This window comes from Callospermophilus lateralis, chromosome 14 (assembly GCF_048772815.1).
Source record: "Callospermophilus lateralis isolate mCalLat2 chromosome 14, mCalLat2.hap1, whole genome shotgun sequence".
Classification (NCBI taxonomy): Eukaryota; Metazoa; Chordata; class Mammalia; order Rodentia; family Sciuridae; genus Callospermophilus; species Callospermophilus lateralis.
This window is the reverse complement of record NC_135318.1, coordinates 706,821-734,453: the sequence shown is the minus strand read 5'-3', so window position 1 is coordinate 734,453 and position 27,633 is coordinate 706,821. Positions and strand designations below refer to the sequence as shown.

Sequence of the window (27,633 nt, the reverse complement as noted above, 5' to 3'; positions counted from 1 at the left end):
CCCACAATTAGAACAAGAAATGTCCCCTAACAAAAGCTCCCGGCCACCTCAGGAAGGGATTGTTGATAACCCAGAAAATGTTGAAAAATGATGAAGAGAAATTTGTAACTGAAAGAATTTTCAGAATTTCAATTTTCTTTTGCCTACTGTGACCAGATCTGTGAAAGCTAGGAGTCCTGTGCATGGCCCCTTCCTGATGTCACCAGGTGGCTGTGCTGTCCACGCAGATGTGGCTCTACTTCCAATAGCGGGGTTGGTTCAGCCTCAGTGGAAACCCACAGATGGCTTGAGACAGATGAGACACAAACAATTGCAAATGTCAACTCACTTGGGCATGGTCTTCCACCTAGGCCAGCCAAAAGCAGCCACTGCCTGTGGTTTAGGTGGCCTTGTGTCTCAGTACCCCTTTGGGTTGGGTCAGGGACAGCTATGGTGATGCCAACTAACGAAGGCCAGGGACAAATAACTGTGCCCAGATGAACAGCTTCCTCATGCCTCTGACTGGTGTGACAAGCAGGTTGGACAGGCCCCTTGGCAGCAAGGGAAGACCCCACACCAGGAGCCACCAAGGGCCATGCAGACTGAGTGCAGCAGCCTGAACTCCTCTCCCTGGGCAGGCTACTGGCCCTGCCTCTAGAGTCTTGCATGCTCCGACATGCTCCAACACTAACGGGCTGACCTAGGGCCAGGTGTGAGCACTTGCAGGAGAGGTGTCTGTCCCAGCAGCCCTGTACACCAGTGTCTCCAGGTAGAAGTGCTCATTCAATGGAGCAACAAAAGAAAGGAATAAAAAGTGTTTCAGTACATGGGCCAACAAGAACCTGAGACTTCAGAGAGCTCCTAGCAAAACGTGGGACTGTTCAGTCCATCCCTGCACCCCAGCTCTCGGCTCCCCGGGCTCCCGGCCCTTCCCAACCTCTGCAGTGGCCCTCACCTGTGGCAGGTGAAGGAGCAGAGAGCCAGGCCCAACAAGTCCCCAGTCCATCCCGGGTGCACGTTCCTGAGTGCTCCCTCCCCACAGCCAAGGTCCCAGGCTGAACTCACCTGAAGGCAGCATCTCCCTCAAACACGGCTTTCTCCATCACAGCTCAGCTGATCCCCATAGCCAGAAGGGCCTCTCTTCTCCCAAACCCCACAAAAGCATTCCATACCCCCAAAGCCCTGCTCCAGGGCCTTATCCATATAGACAATCCCAGTATTACCTGGCAAAATGCCCCAGAATAGATGACCAATCACTGGTACATAATTTTCTTGCCTCAATCAGTATAAATTAGATAAATCAAGATAAATAAGTTGGTAATTTGGTAAATAAATTGGGTATTTTACCATATTATGTCATTAAAAGTGACATAGGTGCTATTTAGCAACATAGAAATTGGCTTGCTTTTCTTTTTTAAAAATCCAGCTATCAAAACTTTGTAATTGCTCTAAAAAATAATATAAATTCATGAAATGACCAGAGAAGAAACAGATTTGTACATGAAAGCATATTGAGTCAGAATTTATGATAACAAAAAATTTCTAAAAATTGGAAAATAGTTAATAGTATGTTATTGATTGATTTCAATATGCACTTAAGAACTCTTTTCAAAGCCTAAAAAAGTAAAAGTAAATTCCATGTAAGATAGAGTGTGAATTATGTATAAATTTTATGTCTTAACTGTTAGAGAACTACTAAATGCATCAACTCAACCAAAAATACACCAAAATTGTTACAGTTTTTCATCTCTCAAAGAATCATAGGTGATTTTTAAATAGTTCTTGTATTTTCTAAACATTTTTTCAATGAATCATGTGGTACTTTCACAATCATGAAAAGCAAAACAATAATTTGGAAGTTTCTATCCCAATGGCCAGTAGAGACCATGTGCATATTCACACACACAAGCTTCCAGAAGGGAGGCAGGCTGCAGAGGAGAGGTCCAGCCATGCCAGCAACCCCTGGGGAGACAGCTTGGGGAAGAGAGCAGACCCACCCTCAGGTCTCCACCCCAGGTAGCCAGCCGGGGTCCCCCACTGCAGACACCAGCCCGCACCCTCAGAGCTCCGTGCCAGTGCTGGAACCCAACCTTGCAGACCCAGCACCCTGTGCCAGACACGGTCTCTCTCAGGGCCGATGCATATATTCCCCCCATCTTCTTTATTCCTACTGAAGCATCAGCCTTTCTTGGGTCTTTATTTTTAAAAATGTTTTCACAAAATTCAGAAAGAGAATGAATCATCAGGAAAGTCCCTGTCCTTGGAATTCACTTTTTAACAAGAGTTACAGGGCACAAAAACAATGCTTATGTGGGAATGCATCCAAACATTTTATAAATATTCTGCCTTAGGGAAAAAGGCTGACTGGACTGTAGAACTCCATGTTTAAGGGTATGATCTTCTGCCCTCCACCCAAAGCAGAAGTTGGGGAGAGGGCAGAGGAGCCCTTGTACTTCACCACAAGGCTAAGAAGACATAGTCAAAGCCCAAGGCTTCCACATCTGAGAAGGACGCCTGCCAACAGACACACACAGAGCATGGGCAGAGGACCCATGAGTAGACAGACAGTAACCAAACGTTCTCCATTTAAATATTTTATCCCAAAGTCTAAAAGAAACGTCTACTGGCTGAGGTACTGAAAGAGTATACAGACAGTTGACAAAATGTCTGATCCCATTCAGTTTTATCGTCCAGCTTGAAAAATCTAGTTTTGTCCTGGTCTGTGTCTCTAAGAGTATTTCTTTATTTCCTCCTGTTTTTAAGGGAAGTTTTTCAGTGTCTCACGGTTGTGTAGCTCTACTCCTCTGTGACCACTGCCAAGACCAGACCTGGGTGTCCGATCCTGCCTCATCCTCATACCTCACATCTCCATTGCACCCCGGTCCTCTGCTGAGAGCACACAGGACATTTAGGGATCTGATCTCTTGTTCTGTCTTCTGCGTGGACTTTTAGGCAGGTGGCTTCTTTGGGGCTGTGTGATCAAAGCACACTTTGCCCTTGCATGGGAAAATGAACCTGTGATCTCGGTGCAAGGCCCCCACTCCCCGACACCTGTAGGAAATGCGATGTTGCTACCCACGTGCACGGCCGTGAGAAAGCAAGCTCTTGTCTGTTGTCTTGTTTACTTCCAGGCCAATGTGCTTTGTAAAGCAGCTCGAGATTCCTCAGTATGGCTACAGAAACAATGTCCCCACAACCACGCCGCGCTCCAACCTGGCCAAGGAGCTCGAGAAATATTCCAAGACTTCGTTTGAGTACAACAGTTACGACAACCATACTTATGGCAAGAGAGCCATAGCTCCCAAGGTGCAAACCAGGGACATATCCCCCAAAGGATATGACGATGGTAGGAGGTGCACATCTTATACATGAGAGACACGTTGCCATGCTGATGTTGTTGTTGTGTGTATCCATGTCCGCAGATCTGCCCAGCCTTGGTGGCCATGCAGGGTGCCAAGCATGATGTGCACAGCACGGCCCCATGCTGAGAGGCCCAGGTCCTCAGGATAGAGGGTCAAAACTGTGGGAAGAACGAGGACAAGTGTCCCCAGCAATTCCAAAGTAATAGGTTCTGTAGCTTGTGGGATGTGGAGAGAAGCTCCCTGATTTCACGGGGTGAGGGAGGACACCTCTTTTTAATAGATGCCCCCGACAGACCATGTGGGAGAGAGCAGTGGGGCTCCTGGAGAAGCCCTGCATTTCTTTAGCCCCCTCAACCCTGGGTGCACATTAGAGTCACGGAGGAGACGGCTTTCCTCAGTTCCTTATGCCCAGGCTGCACCCCAGACCAATTAATCTGGATCCCTGGTGTTCCCTGCACAGTGGTATTTCTAGAAGGTTCCCAATGGCTCTGATGTGCAGCCACGTCTGACAACCTCCACGTGGCCAGCTCTTGCTGGACCTGTGCCTCTTCTATCTGGGAGGACAGGTGGAGAAAAGGGCCAGCCTCCGGGTGCTGCCTGGTCTGACGTCCTGGGCACTTGCTGCTGTCCTAGCACTGGTGCAGCAAGACCCAGCAGCAATGCCCCCTGAGCACTATGCGGGGTGAGAGCTGGCTGTCCTCTGTCTCCCAGCTAGCTCACTGGTAAGTAGCTCACTCCTGAGGGCCAACTCTATTTCTTTTATTTTACCTACTTATCTGACCGCGTAGCTGGGTTTTTTTTAAGTATTTTTTTAATTGTGGGTGGACACAATGCCTTTATTTTTATTTATTTATTTTTATGTGGTGCTGAGGATAGAACCCCGTGCCTCACCCATGCTAGGTGAGCACTCCACCAGTGAGTCCCAACCCCAGCCTCCATGTAGCTGCTTTAAATTCTAGAATATATTCAGCAAATCTTACCCTCTGAACTCAGGGTATGAAGTTCTGATGATTTGGTGCTCATAGGCAGAGGAACAAAGGTAGTTTTTTAAGGTTTGGGGGTTTCTCTCTGAAAAAGGCATTTAATTAAAATCACAACATGTATGTGAAAAAATATTTAAATTGAATACTGAGGAAATTTAGAAACCTTTTTTAAATCCAGTAGAAGTTGCTTCCTGCTTTTCACTGTGCTACTTCTTACCTAAATGGCCATTTGTTTGTATAGTGGGTAGAATTTAACATTCCTGTGATGTGTCACACATTGATTATCCCTGCATATAATTCCTCAATATTCAGAAACCTAGATGTAAGTAGGAAAAGGGAATGGCTACAGTGGATATAAAGACAGTTACTTTGTTTTACTGTTTATTTGGTAATATTCACCAGTCATGGATTTGTTGTGATCTCATTCATTCAATTGCAAGTGAAGGGTCAAAACGAAATGTCATTCACATAATTGAAGATGCTCTGGGAATCCTTCCCAACCCGGCGGGCTCTCAGTGATTGAACTAGTCCTTTCCTGAGAGGCTCATTTTCACCATGTACTTTGTGGCTGCTCTATGTGGCCTGGTTTCTTTAACCCTGTCTCTGCAGCCAGGCTCTACCTTAGCATACAGGGGCTCCAGTGAAGTCGAAACAGGCAGCGTGTCCTCGAGGTGTGTACCCCTCCGGGAGCTGGAGGGCTCTCTGGGCCTGTGGTTCTAGCTGCGTAACACTGGAGCAGACTGGTGCAAGTCCCACAGTCTGCAGCTCCACTCACTCCTTGTCTGGAGAATGGAGTAGGGCTAGGTGTGGTTCTAGCCATGGGAGAGTCAGCAGAGAGAAGGCTGTGTCTGCCCACCCTCTGCCCATCAAAGAGAGGGATGAATACACAGTAATCACAGGTGCTCACTCACAAGCCAGGCAATGCCTATTGTTGGAAAATCAGGCTGATCCATTCTTTTCATGGCTCCACCAGAAAACAAGACCCTCTTGATCATGCAGGGTGGGACCTCAGGCCCAGGTCCTCCGGAAACCAAGAGAAAAGGAAACAGCACGTTAGCACAATTTACTGAGAACCAAGTAGACAGCTCAACCTTTGGTCTGCTGGGTTCACCTGAAGATCTCAGAAAGGTCAAGGAAGTGCCCACTGTGGCAAGAGTGCTGGGTGGAGCTGTGCAGGGCTAGAGCTGGGCATGGTCCTCACACCTGCACCAGGAGGTGACCCTCACCTGGGTGGATGCTGCAGTGCCACACAGTGTTCTCCCAGTCTGGCTACCTGGGCACAGAGCATGCAGACCCTGCTCCCTTAAGAAGCCTCAGAATCAGCCTGCTGTAGAAAAATGTGATTCTTAGGGAACAGAGCAGGGCCTGGTGGTGCAGAATGAACAGAGAGGAGTCCACCCTCCCCAGCCTCAGGGCACCCCCGCAAACCTGCCAGCTGTGGTTAAAGCAATCAGCAAACCTCCGTTTAAGCCCTGCCTCCCCAGACACTGCCAGTGGCTGGTGGCCTCTCAGCTGATGATCTTTCCTCTGGATAGAAGGCTTCAGAGAGGATGTGATAGATCAACACAAGGCTGTGCAAGGCCCCGACACACAGTGAGGCAAGGGCTCCCTTCTGTCTGGAAGGCTTGGGTGAGCTTCACCAAAGGGGCAGATTGCACACTGCGTCCTCGAGTTGTAGGAGAAATGGCATGAAGCTGGGGACACCTGTGGTTCACGAGGACAGTCAAGGGTCTGGGGATCCTGGAGGAAGACAGGGCTCAACTGGGGAGCTATACCAAACAGCTTCTTTATCTACCATGCTGGAGAGGTCAGTGCCATCCTGCAGGGAGCCCATGGGTGATGGAGGAGCGACAATGTGAAGGCCACACCACCCCACGCATGTCCACTCCAGGGCTCTAGGCCCATCCTCCCCACCTGTGTCCTATGGTGAGCTAAGAATGGTTTTAACATTTTTGAATAATTGGAGAAATAAAACAAAATAAGGGGAGTATCCTATGAAATGTAAAATCTATGTGAAATTTAAACCTCATTAAATCTGCCCAAGTGGCCTCCCACGCTTACCCATGACCTGGGCTGCTGGACAGGGGCAGAGCTGAGGAGCCAGGACAGCGATCACTTAGCCACCAGGAAATCCAATGGTCACTGCAGAGACCTCTGCAGGAAAAGCTGCTGACCTGGATCTAAGCCACCTCTGTGGCACCTCTGGACAGTATGTTACCACCCAAGATATCCTGAAATCTGTTAAGTCCCCAGCCTATGGGTTCCCCTCTGTGGCTGATCCTTTGGCTATTCCCAGCTTTTAAATTCTATAAGCCCAGATCTTGTAGTCATCTTGGAGCCTCCTCTTCCACTCCACAAACACCTCCTCACGTGCTGTCTTGACCTCTTCCCTAGTCCAGGCCTGTGGCCCCAGGAGTCCCAAGGTAGGGGCATCAGACATCTGACCCAGTGGCCCTGGTGGCCCCAGCCCCGCTGCTCCACAGTTCCTCTGGAGCTGGTTCTCCTCCTGCAACCTGGAAGGCTTCCCCTGGCCCTTTCCTGTCACCCACCCCCTGCCTTACTCCAGGGCACCTCCTTCGCTGCCTTCTCCGAGGACCTCCCAGCCTCTTGTGAGGCCCTCCCTATTCCTGGGCGGGATGGACTTCCGCTCTCTGCAGCCCACAGGGTAGCTCCATATCTCATCCCTGGGTCATTTCACCCCTGAATATCTTATCTTCCCACGAGGCTATAAGTTCCTGGTGTGCAAGAGGCCTTGTGCGTGGGTCTCCTGTGCAGTACAGGGCAGATAAGGCAGGGAGTAGCCACGTGAAGGGTGACCCATGGAGAGATGTCTCCAAGACCCTGTAAGCACACCATCTGCATTGCAGGCTTTATCGAACAGGCTATTTGACAAAAAGACTCCTTTTTCCCATATAAGATCCACATTTTAATGTGCTTGTGGTGAACTATGTGCTCACAGTAAAAGCTCAGGGTTGCAGATTACAATGTGGAAGGTCAGATGGACTAGGCAGGCCTCAAGGTCACCAGCTCCTGGTGAGGTCTGGTGGAAGTGAGACCTCATGATAGATATCCTTTGCTCACATTTTTTTTTTTTTTTGGTCTAGTTTTCATGGAAACTCGGGGTTATAAGGGCATATTTATCTATTCCCTGCACGCAAATGCTAATGCACAAAGAAACAGGCACTCCTAGGAGAATAAGCTGCGCATGTTCAGAAAGAAGCTACACACACAGAGTAGGCAGGAAGAAGCTCTGGTGGGAAGTCTGTGTTTGTTTCTTTGGGGTTTTTAATTTGCATATGCAGCCATAATTAATACTCGGCATGGTGATTGTGTAGTTCTTCCTGCACACAGGGACAGGATGCTAGGAGAAGTGGTGGTCAGGGCCATCAACACCTGCTGCCTTCTGGGGGGATGTGATAAGTTCCTCATGCCTTCCCGAAGTCAGCTGGGCACCCAGGATCTTAGCAAATGCTGTCTGCTCTTTGATGGAAAAGCAGCTGGATTTAAAATGTATCTGGGGACTGAGAGTGTAGCTCAATGTAGAGCAGTTGCCTAGCGTGGACAAGGCTCTGGGTTTGATCCCTGGTATCAAAAACAAAATCTGTTTGTTACTTGCCATGCATTTGATCTCTGTTAGGTCTCTCTCATCTGACAAAGCAGGGCGTGGTCAGTCCTGGGGGACTACCAGTGGCCAATGCCCCCTGCCCTGCCCTGCAGTGCACCAGAGTCAGAATCATGACTCAGAGCATGTTAAGTTCGGCCCAAATGTACTGATGCTAAGGGACTTGTGGACATTCACAAATAGGCAATATTAGGATCATTTCTTTCTTGAATGATCTAAAGTATAGATATTCTTATTTTTGTTTTGAATAAACACAAAAAATTGTTTATGTTCAGTAGAAGGATAGATATGAGGTGAATATTGTCATAATTATTTGAATGAAATGAGTTGATGGGTGAATCAAGAAATCATCGGCAGCTTACTTGCCCGATAGCATTATAAACTAGCTCTTGGTATGACCCAGATGTGGCGTCTGAGGTCTAGACACCTGGGTGGGAGGCGCTCCCTCCTGCTGACATCCATGACTTCAGGATGATCTCAAGCAATCCAAGTAAGGCAAGAGTAGAAGTGCAGTCACGGTAGACTCCCTTTAAAGGTTGCTGCCCTGTAGCTGTAGCACTGTTTAACAGACCAAAGGCTGATCAGACCAGGCAGCCTGCGCCCGGACTGTGGCCCAGGCTCTCCTCTGTGTGTCTGTCTTGCCCTTGGTCAGCCTTGGTTTCCACATCTCTGAGGTGGGCATGCAGCAGCATGTCACTAGGAGGTGGTGGGCTAGAGGAGTCACGTGAGAGAGTAGCCGGGAGTGGTACCCAGTGTGGCCACCACGACACAGGCAGACAGCAGGATGGAGCTGACACCCAGGAGGCAGCAACCGGCTCCCCTTACCCCGAACCACTCTCCTGCCTGAGGACCCTGGCCAGCGCTGAGCAGAGCCCCTCCCAAGCCTGCCACATCTGCCACAGCCCCCCAGCACTAGCTGCTGTTGAACTGTAGACCCAAGTTCGTCCTTGAGCATTTTATAGAAATTGACATTATCTAGTTTCAAAACAAAGCAATTGTTTTTCCTGTTTACCTGGACCACTTCTTCTCTCATTCCTGAACCAAGAGCTAGCCTTCATCAGATTATTAAAAGGGAAAAGATGTCCCTAGTATATATTATTTCATTTGCCCTAGTTTCCATAGCCCTATTTTTAACAAAATTCTAAATGATGAAAATCAAGAACTTTAGTCCACATCCAGAGCATCCCAAAGTACCCCAGGCAGCGACACTGAGGACTTTGGTGGCCACTGTCAGGCCCCTCTGGTAGCTCCCACATGTGCCCAGGGTGGCCTGCCCTCAGAGGCCTGGCCAGGCTGCTCTTAGACCTGTAGCAGGCCCACCCTGAGGTACAGTTCTGCTACTTAGTAAAGAGCATTCAGAAAGCAGAGGGAGGAGACCGCATGGGAGGCAACTGACCTCGGGCATGCTGAGCTACCCAAGTGGGAGCTGTTCCCAGGGCCATGCTGGGCAGAGCACACGACAGAGAGGACAGTCTGCCCTTCTGGGGTGTGTGACAGCTCGACCTCAGGCTCACAGCAGAGAGGCTGTGTGCGCAAGCCACTAACATATGCAATTTGCTTTGTGGTTTGGGGCAGGAGGCTGAGAAGAGTGAGGTGGCCAATTTGCCTTATGGGTTCTGGTCTCCACTGCCTCCTCCTGTCACCCAGGATGCACCTCATCCCCAGTGTCCTGAGTGTGCATTCTCTAGTCAGCCCTTAGTTAGCGGCCACGACCCCTCAGCCTATCCCTCCTGTGCCTCCCAGTTGGTGCCCTGGGGAGGGTCTTGGTATTGCTCGGAAGATGGCCCCGCTGTGTGAGAGGGTGTGTTGTGTGGGTTGTCTCTGGAGGAAGGCGCTGCACTTGAGTTCTAGACGGAGGGCTTTTGGAGGCCAACAACCAGAGAACAGTGTCCAGCTGCAAGGCTCCCTCGCAGCCACGGTCATGGTGGTGGCCTCTTTAGAGACACAGCCTTCTGCTCTGCCATGGAGGGCCAGGCACAACAGAACGCAGGCCACACTGCTCTGAGGGCAGCCTGCCTAGGGCTGACCACGGCAGCTGGAGAGAGGAGAAGCTCCTGAGGGAGGGTGAAGGCACCTGCAGAGTCTAGCTGCACGGGGGTCTGCAGACACCCTGCAGGGTCACTCCTCACTCCACGGGATATAAGGTGGATACATGCACCACACAAATGAACGCACTCTGACATCCTGGCAGTGATACTGTATTAGTAGGAAAAGGTCCCATCCTAATACATGATCGACTCAGACATTTTATCATCCTGGTACTAAAGGAGGTTTTAAGGAGCTCTAAAAATAACTCTCTTTCCTACTGCCTGCTGTTAGTGAAGACAGCTGTTCCTAAGGGACACTGAACAGTCCAGCTCCTTGCAGGCAGATGGAGAGGCTGCTGACATAAAGGGTTAGTGCCTGACTGCACACCCAGCAGCCAGTCAGGGGTGTCTTGACACTTACCCTGAGCAGGGCCACAGGTGTGTGTGATATTCTACCTTTCCCTCCACAGCCTGTGTGGGATGTATAGGATAAGGGCTATTTGGGTCACATGGTCCAGTCTGCATGCCCAGCCAAAAATCCATTTCCCAAAGCACAGGGTCTCCATAACCCCAACAGGTGATCCCCATATCGCCCTTGAATCTGAGTCACCTGCATGTGGGACACAGAGCCCAAGCTGACCACTGCAATATCCCCCACCCCAGCTGATGATCTGTGGAAGTCCCCACCCCCAGACAAGCTGGTTCCTCAAGCCTTGACCAGACTGGAACTGTCACTATCTGTAGCCAGATCCAAGCCAGGGGTGCTCCTTCACAGGGAGGGGTGCTGCCACGCATGTCTGTGCAGTCTGTTGAAGAAAAGGGTGCGTTCTTTCCCAGTTCACCCCAGTCCTCTGCTGACCCAACACATGCAATGTTAAAAAGGGAAAGAAGCCCCCACATCATGTTCCCCATCGCTGTGTGTTTAAATCCGGGGGCGGGGGCGGCGGGGGAGCTGTGTGTCCCCGCGTCCTGGGCTCGGGGCCTGAGTCGTCCTGTTCGCTGTCTCCGCAGCGAAGCGGTACTGCAAGACCGCCAGCCCCAGCAGCAGCACCACCAGCAGCTACGCGCCCAGCAGCAGCAGCAACCTGAGCTGCGGCGGCGGCAGCAGCGCCAGCAGCACGTGCAGCAAGAGCAGCTTCGACTACACGCACGACGTGGAGGCCGCGCACATGGCGGCCGCCGCTATCCTCAACCTGTCCACGCGCTGCCGCGAGATGCCACAGAACCTGTCCACCAAGCCACAGGACCTGTGTGCCGCGCGGGTACGCCCACCTGCGCCTGGCCGCGGGCGGGCCCGGGAGGCGGGGCTGCTGCTCGCGCCACCGCACAGAGCCAGCTGCGCTGCAGCCTGCGCGGGGGCGCCCTGCAGGTGCCGCACGTCCTTCACCTGAGCAGTGACGCCGCGCGGCTCCGGCTGCCCACTGCCCAGGAGACCCATGTGTTCTAGGTCAGGAGAAATCGCCAGGCCTCTCCCTCCTTAGGGTGGAAAATGGGTTCTGTAAACTCTGAGCTCACAGTGTTACTGAGTTACTCAAAAGTAACTCAACATCAAAAGTCTTCGTGGCGTTTCCAATGACCTCACAGAGAACTCAGACTTAAAGAGCAAAGCACCTAGACGTTAAATGGGAGGAAGGTTTGGCAGCACCCTTATCAAGTAGAGGCGGGCTGCCCCTCACCCACATTTCCAATAGATGGCCCGGGAGCAAGTCACATGGCGCTGCTAGTCCACACTGTCACAGATGCTGGAAGGGAGCGCAGGGGTCACCGGCTTTCCTATTGTTCATTTCCTCACCAAAGGGCTCCGACGTGTGCTCAGAGAGCAGAGGGAGCGCTCCCGACACGGCAGAATGGGAGCTGTCTCGCCCGGGCCGCTAGGGGGCCGGCGAGAGCCCGGCGGCCAGGGAGTGGCCCATTGTGTTCTGAGCGCAGGCTCGGGCTTGTGGATGTCAGCCACTCTCCAGACAGACAAAGGGCGCTCTCTCCATTATCTAAAGCCAATCGGCCATGCTGCATTCGCTCACAGCTCTGACAGTAGTCCTTATAAATGGGTATGATTTGTGTGGATGGAGAAAGGTCAGTGATGTTATGTGTTGCAAATGCTTTTTCTTTTTGATATTTTTATCCCTAGTAGTGGAGCAGCATTAGGGGCTGCAGTTTTCACGTGATCAGGGCTGATAAATGCAAGGCTACCATGAAAGATTCCGCCGGGGCAAGACAGGAACTTCTAGTTCAGTTTAGTTTAGTTTTCACTTTCTTAAACTAAGAGAGGGACTCAAACATCAGGTCAGCCGAAATGAGTATCAGAGCTTGAGATCAAGATGTCCTTTGGCAGCCAGACTTCAGGCAGGATGATGCTGGACACATACCAGGGACAGCCTCAGTCCAGGACTCCCAGTCGGTGGATCCTCCTTGGCAATGACATCCAGAGGGAAGTGCTGCTGGGTCCTTCCTGCAGGCAGCAGTTTCACTCCATCTCTGACATCACATTTTTGTCCAAAAAAGTGTAACTCTGCCAGAAAAGTGGAGAATTATTGGGGGCATTTCTGTCCTCCATGGGCCCCTCTCCCCTCCTCCTGCAGGTGGGAAGGAGCCTTATCTCCCTGAAGCATTCTTACCTTGAAACGCACCTCTCTGGTTTGTTCCTGGGCAGTTGGCTGCAGTGCAGGGCGCTGACGCGGAGAGCAGGTCAGACCCAGCCCCGTGCCAAGCTGGGCTGCATACCTCCTCTGCAGGCAGAGTCCTCAGCACTGCACAGGGTTCAGAAAGAAAACCAGTTCCTTTCCCCTCCTTCCTTCATCCTTGAGTCTTTCGTTTTCCTCCTAATTCTTGAAACATTGGCATCAATGAAACTAAAGGAAAGTTCATAAGCTGATATGTACACACACAGACATACACACGGAGAGACACACACATTTTTGATCTTGTAGGCATTTGAACTCTAATGACATCAAAAAGAAGAACTTCTTTGAATTTCTTATGGCCATGCTCATTTCTAAAAGCAGAGATGCACCGGAGGGAATGGGAAAAGAGAGGGAGGGGGAAAGATGGCAGAAAAATAGAGAAAAGGTCAAATGGAGGGACAGATCCATTTATCAGTCTCCACACAATTTTCCAGGTAAGCCCGGGGTAGCTGACATGGACATCAGACCAAGCTGGCCTGCCTTGGGAGTGACAGTAATGAGGAGTTTGGGGGTGAACATGACACTGCTGAGGGCAGGGCCTCAGTCTGGGCGCACAGGATGGGATGTCCCAAGTGCTCAGGCCCAGCTGTCACATGTCTCTCTGCCAACAGAACCCTGACATGGACGTGGATGAGAATGGCACCCTGGACCTCAGCATGAACAAACAGAGGCCTCGGGATAGCTGCTGTCCCGTCCTGACGCCCCTGGAGCCCATGTCCCCTCAGCAGCAGGCAGTGATGAGCAGCCGGTGCTTCCAGCTCAGCGAGGGCGACTGCTGGGACCTGCCAGTGGACTACACCAAGATGAAGCCCCGGCGGGTGGACGAGGATGACCCCAAAGAGATGGCCGTACGTCCTTTGTCCTTTCTCTTGGCTCTGGCTGTGATCTGTGAGAGGCTGGAGTAGGCCTGGCTGAGAGCAGAGGCCATTTGCACACCCTTCAAAAAAGCCCAGTTTTTCTTTAAATATGGCTTTCAGCTGCCTAGGATTTAGGTAGGGACACTTCTCCCTGACCTGGAAGAGATGGTGGCATACCGGTTTGGGGGAAACAAACTGTTGACTCTTACATTGTATTCCTGACAAGTGTGCTTTGCTGCAAACGTTCCTCTGGGGAAAGGCACAGGCAGCACTAGTTCCTTGTCAAAGCAGCAGATCGGGTTTGTCTGCTAGGAGAGGCTGACAATGAGCAGTGAGTGTGGGAAGCAGCCGATGGCTGCCAGCATGCTCTCTGAAGCGGAGGACAGGGCTCCTCTCCAAGACACACAGTCTCAGAGGAGTGTGCCTGGTCTTGAATGCCCAATCACCCAGCCTTGTTAGGACAATATGACACCCTTGTCAAGAACATACTGTTGAAGGAACTTGAATTTTCAAATTCAGGTTATTAAAATGGATATAATGTCCCTTGGGCTAAAAGAGGAAGGAAGGAAGGAAGGAAGGATGGATCATTTTTCTTTATTGGATTTTTTCATCCATATTTAGACTCTCCTTTATTTCCTACAAAATGAACCCCCACCAAGCAATCGTGTCTTACAGAAACAAGGAGGTGGGAAAAGAAACATTAGCTCCATGAAGGAATTGACAGGGAAGCCACATGCCTATAAGTCTATTGTGTTTATTCCTCAAATTGATTTAAGTATCTAGACATTGTGAAAAAAATCAAATCTGGTTGGCAAGCTAAATTCCAAAAAATTGTTGTTCTCTCCTGCAATGTTAAATCATTACTACCAAAAAATACACTGTATTTGAATCCCCAAATTTCTTATAATTAGAATTAAGCTCCCCATACAGGGACAAAAACTCTCCTCTTGTAGGTCCTATGAGGAACAGAGCTGTGCAGGGTGAATTGAGGGCACCAACTGCCGGCGCTGCCACCTATAGGGATTCATAGGTTACTGCAAGTGGACGCAACTAAACACAGGTACTCTCAGAAAATGCTGCCCAAAGGCAGTTTAAGATCATATGCACACAGTTGTCTTCCATCCACTGAGACTTAAAGGCACTATATGAAAACACTCACCAGTGACCCAGTGCTGAGCGGCAGTGCAGTGTCAGTGGTGGACAGCAGGCATCCCCTGGATACTGGATGAGAGAGACGCCAGCTGCCACACTGGCTGTGAGTCCCGTTGCAGTTCGGCCAGCAGGAGACTGAGTAAGGGCTCTGACCACTGGCAGTTTACCATGGACTTCGACATTTAGAGCAGCTGTACACAGGGCAGTCTGCTTTCTCAGAAGGAGCCTTGTCAGGGAAAAGAAGCGTTGGGTAGTGAGTTTGTGGGAGAAGAGGTGGGGAGGCAGAGCAGGAGCCCAGCAGGTGTGGGCCCTTCTTGGCCTTGCACTGAGTTCCGGCATTGGCTCTGAAGCTGTCTGTGTTCTGTCTACAGCCAGAAGACCTGGACCCATTCCAGGAGGCTCTGGAAGAAAGAAGGTACCCTGGGGAGGTGACCATCCCGAGCCCCAAGCCCAAGTACCCCCAGTGCAAGGAGAGCAAAAAGGACCTAATAACGTAAGCATGACGCGAGGTGGAACTCCGACTCTCCTCGGTCCTCCCTTCCTTTGGCTTATTTCTAAAGACCGGTCTGCACCCGCCTTGCCGTTTGAGCATGCGCGTTCGCGGCACCCGGCTCTCCAGCTGCCTGTCAGTAGGCGCGAGGCTGACCTGTGCCTGCTGGTTCTCAATGATGCTCTGTCGTTCGGAAGCGTCATCTCATTTGATCCTGTGCACTTCCCAGCTGTCCTTCAGGGTGCTTAATCCCCTTGCAGACATTGCAGCTAAACTGGAAACAATGAAACTCTTTGGAAGTTTTCTAAACGTACTTACTGTTCAGGCTGTTCTGTTTTTGTTTGGTGGCAGATGTCCAACTCCGGGGTGTGATGGGAGTGGTCATGTGACTGGCAATTACGCCTCACACAGAAGGTGTGGCTTCATTCTCTCATGGTGGATTCTGTCTTCAATTTATTGTTTTCAGCTTACCTCAACAATGCTGTCAAGTACCAACGTTGATTCTGTGTTGACCCCTAAGTGCTCTATGTTGACCTTCAAAAGCATGCTGACTTACGTGTTGTATAATGTCTTTTAATCTCAAACTGCCAAAATTTGCAAAATTCTTCTCAAACGTTTAAACCTAAAAGCACAATTTAAAAAAAAAATGCTTATTAACAGAAATGTTTTCTTAAATTTACATTTGTACATATTCAGAATTAATGATACAAAAAATTCAATATACAGCACTTGCCCCATTGCTCTTCTGCATTGAACTTTTTAATTTCGACTGTATGTTGTGTTCGTTCGGGCGATTCCACTGCCTAGAGGCTCACTCACCTGCCCCCCCTGGCCTGTCTTACAGTCTGTCCGGCTGCCCACTGGCTGACAAAAGCATTCGAAGTATGCTGGCCACCAGTTCACAAGAACTCAAGTAAGCTTTAATGAAAACAATTCTCTTTTAAAAACCTATTCATTCAGTAGTTCACAAAAAATGATGTGTCATTTGAAAAGAAAATGCTTTGAAGGAGCCACCCGTGCGTACCAGTGCCATATTTAGTGCACAGGATGGGGCTTCGGGCTCAGCACATTTCTGGAAGATCCCTCCGCCATGTTCCCTTAGATGCATCTCTAGTTCTTTCACATCACATCCTTCCCATCTAGAATTGTCTGAAGCACGGGTCTTATCTTCAGGTATGCATGCACCTGCAAGGAAAATTTTTCAGAGGTACTCAAACTTTTAGAAGTGATTGTAGTTTTAAAAAGAAAAGTTAAGGACCGGGGCTGTAGCTCAGTGGCAGAGTGCTTGCCACTGGAAGGTACTGGGTTCGAACCTCAGCACCACATAAAAATAAAATAAAGGCATTGTGTCCATATACAATTAAAAAAAAAAAAGAAAAGTTAAGCTTTTAAACTCAGAAATTCATATAATTACTCAAAGTATGCATACTTCAGTAGCCCAAAGGAGAAGTCTGCTGTACTAGTTCCGTAAGACACCGGTACTGTTGTGAGTTAGTACTGCTCAGGACGATGCTGCATGAATCTATGCAGTCATGCCGTCACGCTGCATATGCACACACACATAGATTTTACATTTCATAGGATACTCCCCTTATTTTGTTTTATTTCTCCAATTATTCAAAAATGTTAAAACCATTCTTAGCTCACCATAGGACACAGGTGGGGAGGATGGGCCTAGAGCCCTGGAGTGGACATGCGTGGGGTGGTGTGGCCTTCACATTGTCGCTCCTCCATCACCCATGGGCTCCCTGCAGGATGGCACTGACCTCTCCAGCATGGTAGATAAAGAAGCTGTTTGGTATAGCTCCCCAGTTGAGCCCTGTCTTCCTCCAGGATCCCCAGACCCTTGACTGTCCTCGTGAACCACAGGTGTCCCCAGCTTCATGCCATTTCTCCTACAACTCGAGGACGCAGTGTGCAATCTGCCCCTTTGGTGAAGCTCACCCAAGCCTTCCAGACAGAAGGGAGCCCTTGCCTCACTGTGTGTCGGGGCCTTGCACAGCCTTGTGTCCCCTAAGCCTGTGACTTTCAAGCATGAATCTTACAAAACTGCAACCACCAGCATCTGCACCAGCCACGGAGGCTTTCCTTCTCCGAGTCTCCCCAGGGCACGTTCCAGGCCCAGACAGGACATGGGAGGGGCAGGGGCGAGTCCTGAGGGTGTGTGAGACCGCCAGGCCTCTTGTGAGGCGGTCCTTGGTGCTTGTGAGGACAGAGGGGACAGTCCACACGTGACAAGAGCCAGGCGCCCCGGCAGTTGGGTGTCCCCTTTGATACCCCACCTCAGGACAGGTTCTTGATTTCCCTTCTGTTGGAAAGCTCTGCCCACGCCAGGAAAAGGCTGTTTTCCCCGTGTCCATCCTCCCAGCAGTCCTTCCCCTGCCCTCGCTGTGGCCACAGACCAGGCTCCACGGAGCGCAGGCCGTCATTTCACACCCTGTCATTTCTTGCAGGATCCCTGTCCAAGGCCCTAGTGCCATAGACCACCTGCTCATGTTCAGTGACTTCCTGAACTAGCCCTTGCGCCTCACGCCTCTCGGAGCTCTCTTCATGGACTGTGACCCCTGGAGGGCTTCCTCTTACCTTGCAGTCCATAGCCTGGTCCAGAGCAGTGCCTGGTGGACACTTAGCCGTAGCACCTCAGAGCGGACAGCCTTAGCAGGAGCCATTCACCACACCCTGCCCAGGCCTCTTCCTGTCCCGGTGGGGACCACACTGTCCTCGTGGCCCACAGTGGCTCACTGCACTTGGACCCGGCCTCACGTCAGAATGTGACAACAGTCCTTTGCATTTCTTGATGAGGAGTACTTTGCAAAACTTGGGCAGATCTCCATTTCCCACAGACCAGCTGTCGACCAGAAAGCAGCCTGGGTGCTGCTGCATCTGTGTTCTTCTGACTGCTCATGCTCAGCCCCGAGCCCAGAGCCGTCTCTGACCATACACTTGCACTGGCTTCTCTCCCTTAGTGCTGGGCTTGGAAGCTGATCCTAATCCCAAATTCCTGGCAGACCTCTGCTTCTGCAGTCGCCACCTTCCCTCTTCTTCCCCCGCCCCCTGCTGGGGAGGTACTGTGGTGGTCCTCCAGAGCCGCACAGGCCCTTCTTGCTGCCTGGGGAGAGACATGCAGTTCCAAACCTGTCTTTGCAAATGAGCTCCCCTTTGCTTGATCCTTGCTAGGAAATCTAAACTCAAATTATTTTCTGAAATGATCTGTTTCTATTAATGGATCTTCAGAACTAAGAGTTTCCATTCAGTGCCTTCTGTAAGGAGTCCATGCTTGAGTGGCCCATCTTCACATGCTGGTGTCTTTTCAAACTGAGGAAACCGTGGATCAGAATATGATCTTTGCCTTTGACGTTTTAGCCAGTGAGCTCATCTCTTCTGTGTTAGGAGTCAGAAAGCTCGGCTGGGGCTTTCCTGAGCAGAGGACGTATGACTGTTTCCTGGAGAGGAATTCACACTCAAGCCCTTCCCAATGAACCTCTCTTCATATGCATGTTTTAAAGATTGATCATTTCCTACAGCAGCCTCCCACCTGAGCAGACCAGCAGAGTCCCTACTCAGTGTACGAGGCAGCCCTGTAGTGGTTCATGGAGACCTGTCAGGCAGCGGGTCCCCTTCCCTCAAAAAGTCCTCTCTTTGCATCAGATGACACGTGGAGTTTTCTGGGAGTTTTCCTCTTGTCATTTCCATCACTGAATTTTTTTAGTTGGCCATTAACAGGAGACTCTTTACTACACAAGATGAATCTCACCAGGTGTGCCCTAGGTCTTGGACCCTCGAAGCTCTTTGACTTCCTGAGTTAACACTGTGCTTAGCTCTTATCTGTAGCAACGGATGTGCAATAGTTTAATAAGAAATCAATGATTTTGTGTCTGATTGTGTACGGTATGTAAACTGAAAACATATTAAAATGTAATGTGTGCATGAATCTCATTCAAACATGAGAACGCTACTTTCTCTGGTCCCTCATTCAACTGATGTAGAGCCGGTGCAGTTGTGGGGAATGAGGAGGGTGCAGGGGAGACCACAGGTGCTCAGAGGCAAGGTCCGGGACAGCTCCACACCTTCCCCAACCCGCCTCCCAGGGCCATGGGAGGAGTCCCTGGCTGTGACGCTGAGGCCACAAGTCAAAAGACAGCAAAACTGTGCAAATTAAAGTGGATTTTTGGCAAGAAGTCTGCTTTATATGGTTCCAAAGGGTAGTTTCTTCTCTTTAAGTTTCATTCTCTAAGACTTCCTAAAAGAAGCCACAGGAAAGCACTTGCAAATCCCCCCCGAGGTTGGCCGCTGCTCTTTCTAGGGACCATGCCTCCCAACAGAGATCCCTTTCCTACTCCAGACGTATGTCCAGGGTAGACACCAGGATGTAGGTGTTTCAGCGTCTCAAGGACAATTTAAGCAAAGTCAAAGTTGATTTCAGGCAGTGGCAATGAGTTCTTCAAACAGGGCTCCAAACTAGATTCCACTGACAGCTTGTTTGCCCAGATTCAGATCCTCATCCTTACCCATGTCTTCAGCTCACAGACGAGTGCCGTCGTTAGCACGAAGCCTGGTGGGGAGAGGGACTCGAGGCTGCAGGGGTCTTGGCTTCTCCATCTGCCCTTGGACTTACTCGTCGCAGGCATGGGGATCCTGCCTGTGCTCTCACCGCTCACTGGCTCTATGGTCCCCGGCCGTGACGGGGGGCTTAGGCTTAGGCAAACAGCAAGTTTAGCCACACATGACATAACCCTGCTTTTGTAGCCTGCTTATAGTTATTTTAAATAAAGTGTAAATCAAAGAATTAAAATCTTGAACTTGGGTCAAAACCTAAAGGCTACTTATTTCTGGGCTGTCCTTGGGCTTGTGTGTTGGGCTGTAAACCTAAGGCAGGTGCAGAGTAGTCATTTGCAGGGCTCTGCCAGAGGACACGCGTCCCGCAGCACCAGATTCAGAGAGCAGAAGGTTCCTGCACACTTGGCCTCCTGGGGAGCAGTCCTCATTCTGTAAACTTCTGCCTCCTCCATTTACCACAGTGAACCTGTAGGACTTTGTAAGTTTTTGCTGCTATCCACTCGGGCCTGGTTTCAACAAATAGCCATATTTCCTTCTTGAGTGTTGGCCTCTGAATAAGCTCAGCTCATTATGACAGTTGTGAGATCCCGGTCTCTCCATAGAGCAGGGGTGTCTTGCACTTTGAAGTTACCCCAGGACCCTCGATTCAGTTAGATGTCCCCTAGTTCAGCAGCACTCTTCCCCGAGCCCTGGCGCTGCACGGCACCTCTGCAGGAGCACACATCTTGGTGAGATGGGGTGTCCCAGGGAGGTATCCGGCACACCATCAGTGGGGACCAGGTGAGCCCTTCCCTGGCCCTGAGATTTTGCCTCCTGCCCTGAGCCACCCCTAGAACAGAGAAACCTGTTGGCAAGACATACTTTACCTGTCTCCAGGGCATGGCAGTTGGCAGAGTCAACCAAGCTTCCACACACGTCGTCGGATCTGTAAGCCAAGGTGGCAAGGGGCTCAGGTCCGCTTTACAGAGGAGGGAACTGAGGCCTGGAGTGGCCTCTCAGTCCAGAGGCAGCAATGGATTTGGAGCCATATGTCACGCTTCCCTGAGTCACATCTATGTGTTGGGCCCCCTGAGAGGCTGTGTGCAGCTATGGCTGTAACAGCACGCTTACACAAGCTTGCTCTTGAGTGGATTTCTTATAAGCCACGCAGGGCTGTCAGGAAATCACTGGGGCCAGCCAGCAGCTGCCGGGCTTCCAGGGACCCCTCATGCACCCACCATGGGAAGCCCTGTTCTCAGTCCCTCTCACAAGCAGCTAAATGCATTTTGTTCTTGGTCCAGCAAGTGCTTAGACCATTTCTATTTCGATGTCTATAAAAGGTTTATAAGGCTTGCACAAGAGCAAATTTAAAACTACCAAATATAATTGTAGATAGGCTCATGTTTTACCACAAGTAAGGCCAGCTCCAGCTCAACGTGTGGGCAAGCACAATATGGTAAATTCTAAAATAAGAATGTTTGGGGTTTGCGTCAATCACGGGCATGCACACGGGAGCACACAGATCCATGACTGGAAAAAGGAGGATCCCATGAGTGGTGGCTCACTGGTTCCCACAAGGTGGGAAGCAGAACAGCCTCTGGCTCCTCTCCATCCCTCATGAGTTCCTGCCCCTCAGCGAGCACGCCACGGTATGAACCCCAGGTGGGGACAGCCTGGACCCTGCAGGACATGCCTCCTTGGAACGTTTGCTGGTCCAGCAAGATCCCTGCCCTGAGTCCCCTCCAGAGCCACAGGTGAGAGGCTGGCCCATCCTCACCACCATCAACTAATCACATTTGCAGGCGCACTGAGACCAACCCAAGCCAGCAGCAGAAGGTCCGCACTGCAAAAACCTCTGCAGAGGCCTCGCAGCACTTGGGACCCGGGCTTCTGTGCAGGGCACCCTCAGGCTCCCAGTGTGGAAGTTGGACTAAGTAATGAGGGGCAGCAGGAGGCAGGGCCACCACATGCTCCTTACAGAGAGAGCCCTCTGGCAGAGCCAGTGCACAGCCCGAGGAGCACAACCTTATCTACCCCTGGAGTGGCCATGGGGACACTGGGGAGTGTCCGTACTGGAAGGCTCTTCCAGTCCTGTGCCCCGTGGACACATCAGACACCGAGGTGGGAAGCCAGAGTGCCTGGGGCGTTCCCAAGGACGGTGCCATCTTCCACTGTCTCACTGAAATACAGGACTGTCGGTCCACTCAAACCTGAGTCTCTAACTCCGAAGACTCCACACGAGTCTGTGGTTACAAAAGAGAGAGGCTACTGCGCACTCCCACCCCTGGGCGCCTGTGGCCATCGCGAGTGACATCCTCACCTGTGCCCATACGTGTGCCTCACCGCAGCGTCTCCGGTGGTCTTGGTTGGCTGCCTCCTGACCGGCGTGTGATCTTCCTGTAGCTACACCCACGTCCAGAGCTCTTCGTCCCCAGCCAGTGCGTTCCTCTGTGCTCCCACTGCTCCTCCAGGAATGAGGACCAGCAGGTGGACCCCCAAGCGCTGATTTCCACGTGGAAACACAGACTGTGAGCACACCTGCAGAGGCACCACGGCCGGGCAAACGCCATTCACTGGTGTTTTGAAAACATCTGATCAGTACCCAGAGACAAGGCCATGCCTGCCCTCCAGAAGCTCATGGCACGCATTCAGGACATCAGGCTTCCAGGAGGTGCACCGGACACAACTGAGATCAGGCCAGGGAGGCACTCGGCCATCTGGACTGAATCTGGGAGTGGCCAGTGCTGGCCTAGCGGTGAGCGGAAGTGCAAAGAGGGTCACAGTGGGCAGAGCGCCTCATGGACACAGCAGGTGCCACTGTCACAAATGGCTCAGTCACCCTGGGCAGAGGACACAGCCACAGAGGACCACAAGGATGCGACTCACAGAGTGCTGGTGAGCCCAGCGGATACTATTCTGGATTCAGCGGCAGTAGCAGGCCACCAACAGAGCCAGGGCGTGGACTGTGGAGAGAGGGAGGGAGGACAGGTGCCCTGTGGCGGAGGAGGAGGGTGTGGACCTAGGGAAGGCCGGGGAGCAGACCCAGGGCTGGCCCTGCTCTCTGCCACCCAGGAGGGAGGGCGAACCTGCCTGGGGAGAGACACAGAAGGTCCTCCAGCAAGGCCAGCTCCGTGGCCACAGAGCCGTGGGGGCCATGTCAGCAAGAGTGGCCTCTCCTGGAAAGGCAGGGGGCAACTCCCTCAGGATCCTGGTTTTCAAAACAGGATGCACTGGACCAACGGTGAGAGAACACGCCCAGCACCTTCTCTGCTGGACTCACTGGTGGCCTGCCGCCATTGGGTTTTCATCTGGCAGGTAGAAAGCAAAATTCCCAGGTTTGGGGTTGATATTCCATCACCCAGTTTCATAGAAAATATAAAATGTGATGAATGCAAACAGTTCCTCCAGTCACGTACAATGAGGGGTCCCCTAGGAGGCTCCCCAAGGACCTGCCACTCCCAGAGCCCCACGTCAGGACCCTCACTGTCCGCACTCAGGCCTGCCTCCCCTCTTCCTTGTCTTGTCTGGACACATCTTGTGCGCCTGGTGGGGAACAGGATACTGAGATCAAACTGGGAATGACCCAAACTGAGAACAGGCTACAAAGCCACGTCTCCTGTGAAATGAGTCTTGGCATTTCGTCCTCTCCCTTTGAAATCATGAAACCTGAACCACAGGCATCAAGACGTCCTTAAGGATATTGCCTACTTTCAGAACATAAGAAATTGTCATTGACTCAAATATAAAATAATCCTCTTACAGAAACCATCTGAAATTATTCTTTGAGCAAATCAACTTCTTAACTTCTGGATTACTTTTCTTTGTAAAACATACACAGCACACCAGCAAGAAGGAGAATTTACATGTCTTACAATTTTATGCACTGCAGTTTAAAGTTACTTTAAATATATATGCATATTTTCAAATCATAAATTTTGAATTCATCTTATAAATTCTCTCTCTTTCTCTCTCTCTCTCTCTCTCTCACACACACACACACACACACACAACTTTGTTGTAAACCTAGAATTCAAACCAGACATGTTTCCTTTCACAAACATTTAACTGATCTCTGAGCTGTCTCCATGGCTCACGTCTGGCTGGGTTTGGCCTCTCCTGGTTACTGGGAATGGCCCCCTCTCCATCCCATCCTTGCATACTGCGGGAGTCTGAAGAGGCAGCCCTGGGTCATGGTGGGCTGCAGGTCTGTGCCCAACACCAGGTCCTGGGTAGAGGAGGAGAGAGACCAAGTGGGAAGGCCCAGCTGGGAACACCAAGCTACATCGGCCTTTCACTGTGGGGTCAAGGTTTTAAGGCTTTGTTGATTTATAATACCCTAGAGCAAAATGAATGAAATTGGAAATAAAATAGATGTTCCCTTTGGGAAATTATTGATAAGGCTCTTGGAAGGCTTTTTTTCCCTGGCAATTTCGGGAGAGAATCACTCTCTTCCAGCTCTTTCTTGATTGGAAAGACTGGATGAGATTAGGCTGCTTCTGCAAAGGAGAGCTGGGGAAGCGCCTCCCCACTGCTGCAGACCTGACCCTGGTGACTCCGCCTGTTTATGGACTTACTCCTCCACGGCCCATGATCTCCAGGCAGTGGCAATCCAAGGAAAGGGGCAAATCCTCAGTCCTGCTCTTCTGCATTCTTACAGAAAGAGCTTTGTCCCTGACACCACTGAAGTCCGTCCATTTTTTTGACAATCATCTGGGTCCTCTGTGGCTTGTTTTCTCTATTTGGAGTTGGGAGGTGAGACATCTGGTCTCCCTAAAAGGAAGGCAGAGAGCACCCTAACAGCTGAGGCTCCGGGCCTCTTGTTCTCCTGGCTCCTCCTGAGCCAGAGCATGCTGCAGACACATCCTGACAGCCAGGGCAGAATGCTCAGGGCTGTGACACAAGTCTCCAAAAAGACTGACCCACGCTGTCCATTTGCCCTGAGCTGCCCAGGCGCCACGGCCACTGTGCCTGAGGACTTGAACTCCTGGTTGTATTGAATTTGTCCTGATTGAAATTTAAATGCTGCATATATCGAGAGGATGCACAGATTGGGCAATGCCAAAGAGGGCCATCGACTCCGTTGACATCATCTTTCACGTCCATAACCACATTCTAGAACGTGGAGGAAAGTCGGCTCCTGCACTGAGCAGTCTTCCTTTGGCATCTTGGTCCTCCGTGACATTGTGAGCTAGGAGGGCACTGACGGACAGATGCATGCTCTTTATAGATGCACAGTTCTCTCATCACGTGACCAGTGTAGATGGACAAAAGCTGAGTGTGACTGAATCCCAGTGCTGCTGCTGTTGGAGCGTCTGCTTGCTGTGGCATGGGAAGGGCAGGGAGGCCCATTCCACAGCCAGAGGAAGGCTGACATTTATGTTTATTTTTAAAACACATTCTACTTCATTACATCCAGGCAGGTGCAGGAATTCAGCCTTGGAAGGGGAGGAGTGGCCGGAGTTCCAGAGGACTTAACTGGCAGCCACATCTGCAGCCATGGGGACTCTGGAGTTGCCAGAACCTCTTCCCACACGAACCCCACCTGCAGGGAAGCACTCCAGGCCGGCTGCAGGGCCTCCCTGACCCACTCTCCTGGTGTCTAAATTGTGACAATGGCTTGATCGTGCATTGTTTACAATTTAGGATACAAATCAGTGACCTTTCTTAGCTTATTCTCAATCTCATGGCCAGTAGGGGCAACTCAGGTTGGCCAGCCTGCTCAGACACTACACTGGAGCCTTCAGGGGCTGTGCCCACCGGCTCCAGGGCTGCCGCTTGATTCCTGGTACTTACTCTCTATTTTTCTTTATAAGGCCAAATACTGAAGGCACTGTATTCTGATCATGCTGTTTAATTTGATTGGGATAAAGAATATACACAACACATGGAATCACCTAATACTAGCACAAATATTCCTCAGTTCAGAGGAAAGAAGCATACTATTAATTAAGCAAGAATATTTATAAATGACTTCTTGGGCACAAAATAAATTCAAAAAATTGAAAAAACAGAGAAAAGAGAATTACATATATCCCCACCACTCTATGGTTATGTTAATGTTTTGATTAATCATGAAGTTATCTATCATCTTAAAGCCTTTCTTCTGGCTTAGTATGTAGATAATATAATCTTATTTTTAATACCCTCATAATATTTCTGGGGCAGAATGTTTCTGTAGTTTCCATCATAACAGATCAACCCCCTGGGCAGTGTTTTAAGGCAGGGGTCCCAGGGAGGCGGCTCCTGCTGGGTCCAGCTGTGACACTGTGCCTCTCCAGGGCTAGACTCTCACGGTCAGATCAAGCTGTGTCTGCGTGGGTCCCATGGTCAGCCCCATAGTTAAAAGCGTCAGCCACAGTACAGCAGCCAGGTCTGCTTCCTCCAGGCTCCGGACATCTGGGGAAACAGTGGGCATCTGATCCCTGTGTCCTTGTAGCCCACCTGCAAGGGAGGGGCCCGGAGAAAGTTCTAGAATGTGCAGCAGGGTGCTGGCTGGAGGTCTTGATCAGACTTGGGGCTCTGTTGGGATGAGCTTTTAGCCAGGTGTAGTTTACAGATTTCTTTGGTGGCAGTGTCACTGCAGGGAGAGAGGCAGGGACGAGTTCCTGGTGAAGGGGCAATGCCGGCTGCAGCTGTCACCCTGACCCTGCAGGGCCTCGAAGTCCGGTGGCTCTCAGAGGCTCAGTGGGTGGCAGGCAGTGAGCATGGACCAGGAAGGACACCCAGACTGACCCTCCTCGTCCTCTACTGCTGGACAGAAAGAAGCATAGGCCCTCTGCAGCTTTCTGCTTCCATGCTAGTGGGAAGGTCCAGAAAAGCTGGTCACTGTGGAAAGGAAGGTCATCACAAAGTTGTGAACCTTCCACTCGAGTGTCTCGCTGTCCCAGAGTGCAGGGTTCCTCCTACACACTGCTAAATATGCCCTGAAACAAGGCGTAGAGCCTCTGTGCTGACCACACAGCCAGCCCTCACACCTCTGTGTGGACACAGAATTGCATTTCAGACAAAGCTGTGCATCTGACTGGCTCAGGAAGCAGCGCCATGGGTTATTTACAGACAATTTAAATGCTGTTGCTCACCCACGCCTCGACAAGGAGTCAGGACCGGACATGCAGGGGGCAAACACCCTGTACATGACGTGGTGAGGCGGCTGCCAGGCAGCAGGGCGCTGCAGTTCATTCTCAATGGAGACCCAGCACACACAGACGGAGGCTTAGGCATCACACTTGCAGGTCCAGAGAGAACTGAAACCAGTGTCTTGGAGGGGGAGAACTCTTGAGGAGTCACCCAGCCTAATGAGGCAACTGTGGACACTAGGAGGGCAGGGAGAGGAGGAAACACGGGCCTCTCGTGAAGTGCTGTGGTCTCACCTTTGGCAAGAGGGACGTCCACAGTCCTGGACACATAGGAACAGTGCAAGGACTCAAACATATTCCTTAACCCTTACCATTGCCCCTTCAGATGCACCAGGCACCTCCTGGTCCACAGTGATATGGTGCCCTCCTGCTTGGCGCCCAGCAATGCAGGCATAGGCATTGAAATGACCCTTCTGGACCCCTTTGTCATTCAAGCTCCCAGCCAGAGCTTAGCCAGACCCGGCCAGCCTATGCCAGACCAGTGAGCACACCATTCCAGCCAGCAGCTCAGTGCTGTGCCGCCCTGAACAGGACACTGCATCTCCCGCTTGCACGTCCCAGGGGACTTGGCTTCTTTCTGTGTTGACCGTGTGCCATCTTGCTCTGCAGTTGTCTGGTGGCCTATGTCATGTGCCAGGACTTCAGTGCCTAAATGTCTGCCATCTCTAAAGCACTATGCAAATTGCAGCAAATGGTGAATCCAAGTCACCAACTAAACTAGTTAACACAGAAGAGAAAGCACTCATTTGCACCACAGAAACGCAAGAAACCCAAGTCCTCCAGGTGGGACAGCTGAGGGGAGCTGATG

General features: G+C 51.0%; 1 protein-coding gene across 7 annotated transcripts in view; it reads left to right on the top strand.

The window, feature by feature from the left end:
• Positions 1 to 27,633, top strand: part of Myt1l (myelin transcription factor 1 like) — a 147,455-nt gene that overhangs the window by 57,521 nt on the left and 62,301 nt on the right. For all 7 annotated transcript variants that reach the window (XM_076832546.2, XM_076832547.2, XM_076832543.2 and 4 more), the window contains 5 exons: positions 3,111 to 3,325; positions 10,985 to 11,235; positions 13,266 to 13,502; positions 15,035 to 15,156; positions 15,998 to 16,066. In XM_076832546.2, coding sequence (XP_076688661.1) covers positions 3,111 to 3,325; positions 10,985 to 11,235; positions 13,266 to 13,502; positions 15,035 to 15,156; positions 15,998 to 16,066 — 894 coding nt within the window. The remainder of the gene's footprint in view (positions 1 to 3,110; positions 3,326 to 10,984; positions 11,236 to 13,265; positions 13,503 to 15,034; positions 15,157 to 15,997; positions 16,067 to 27,633) is intronic.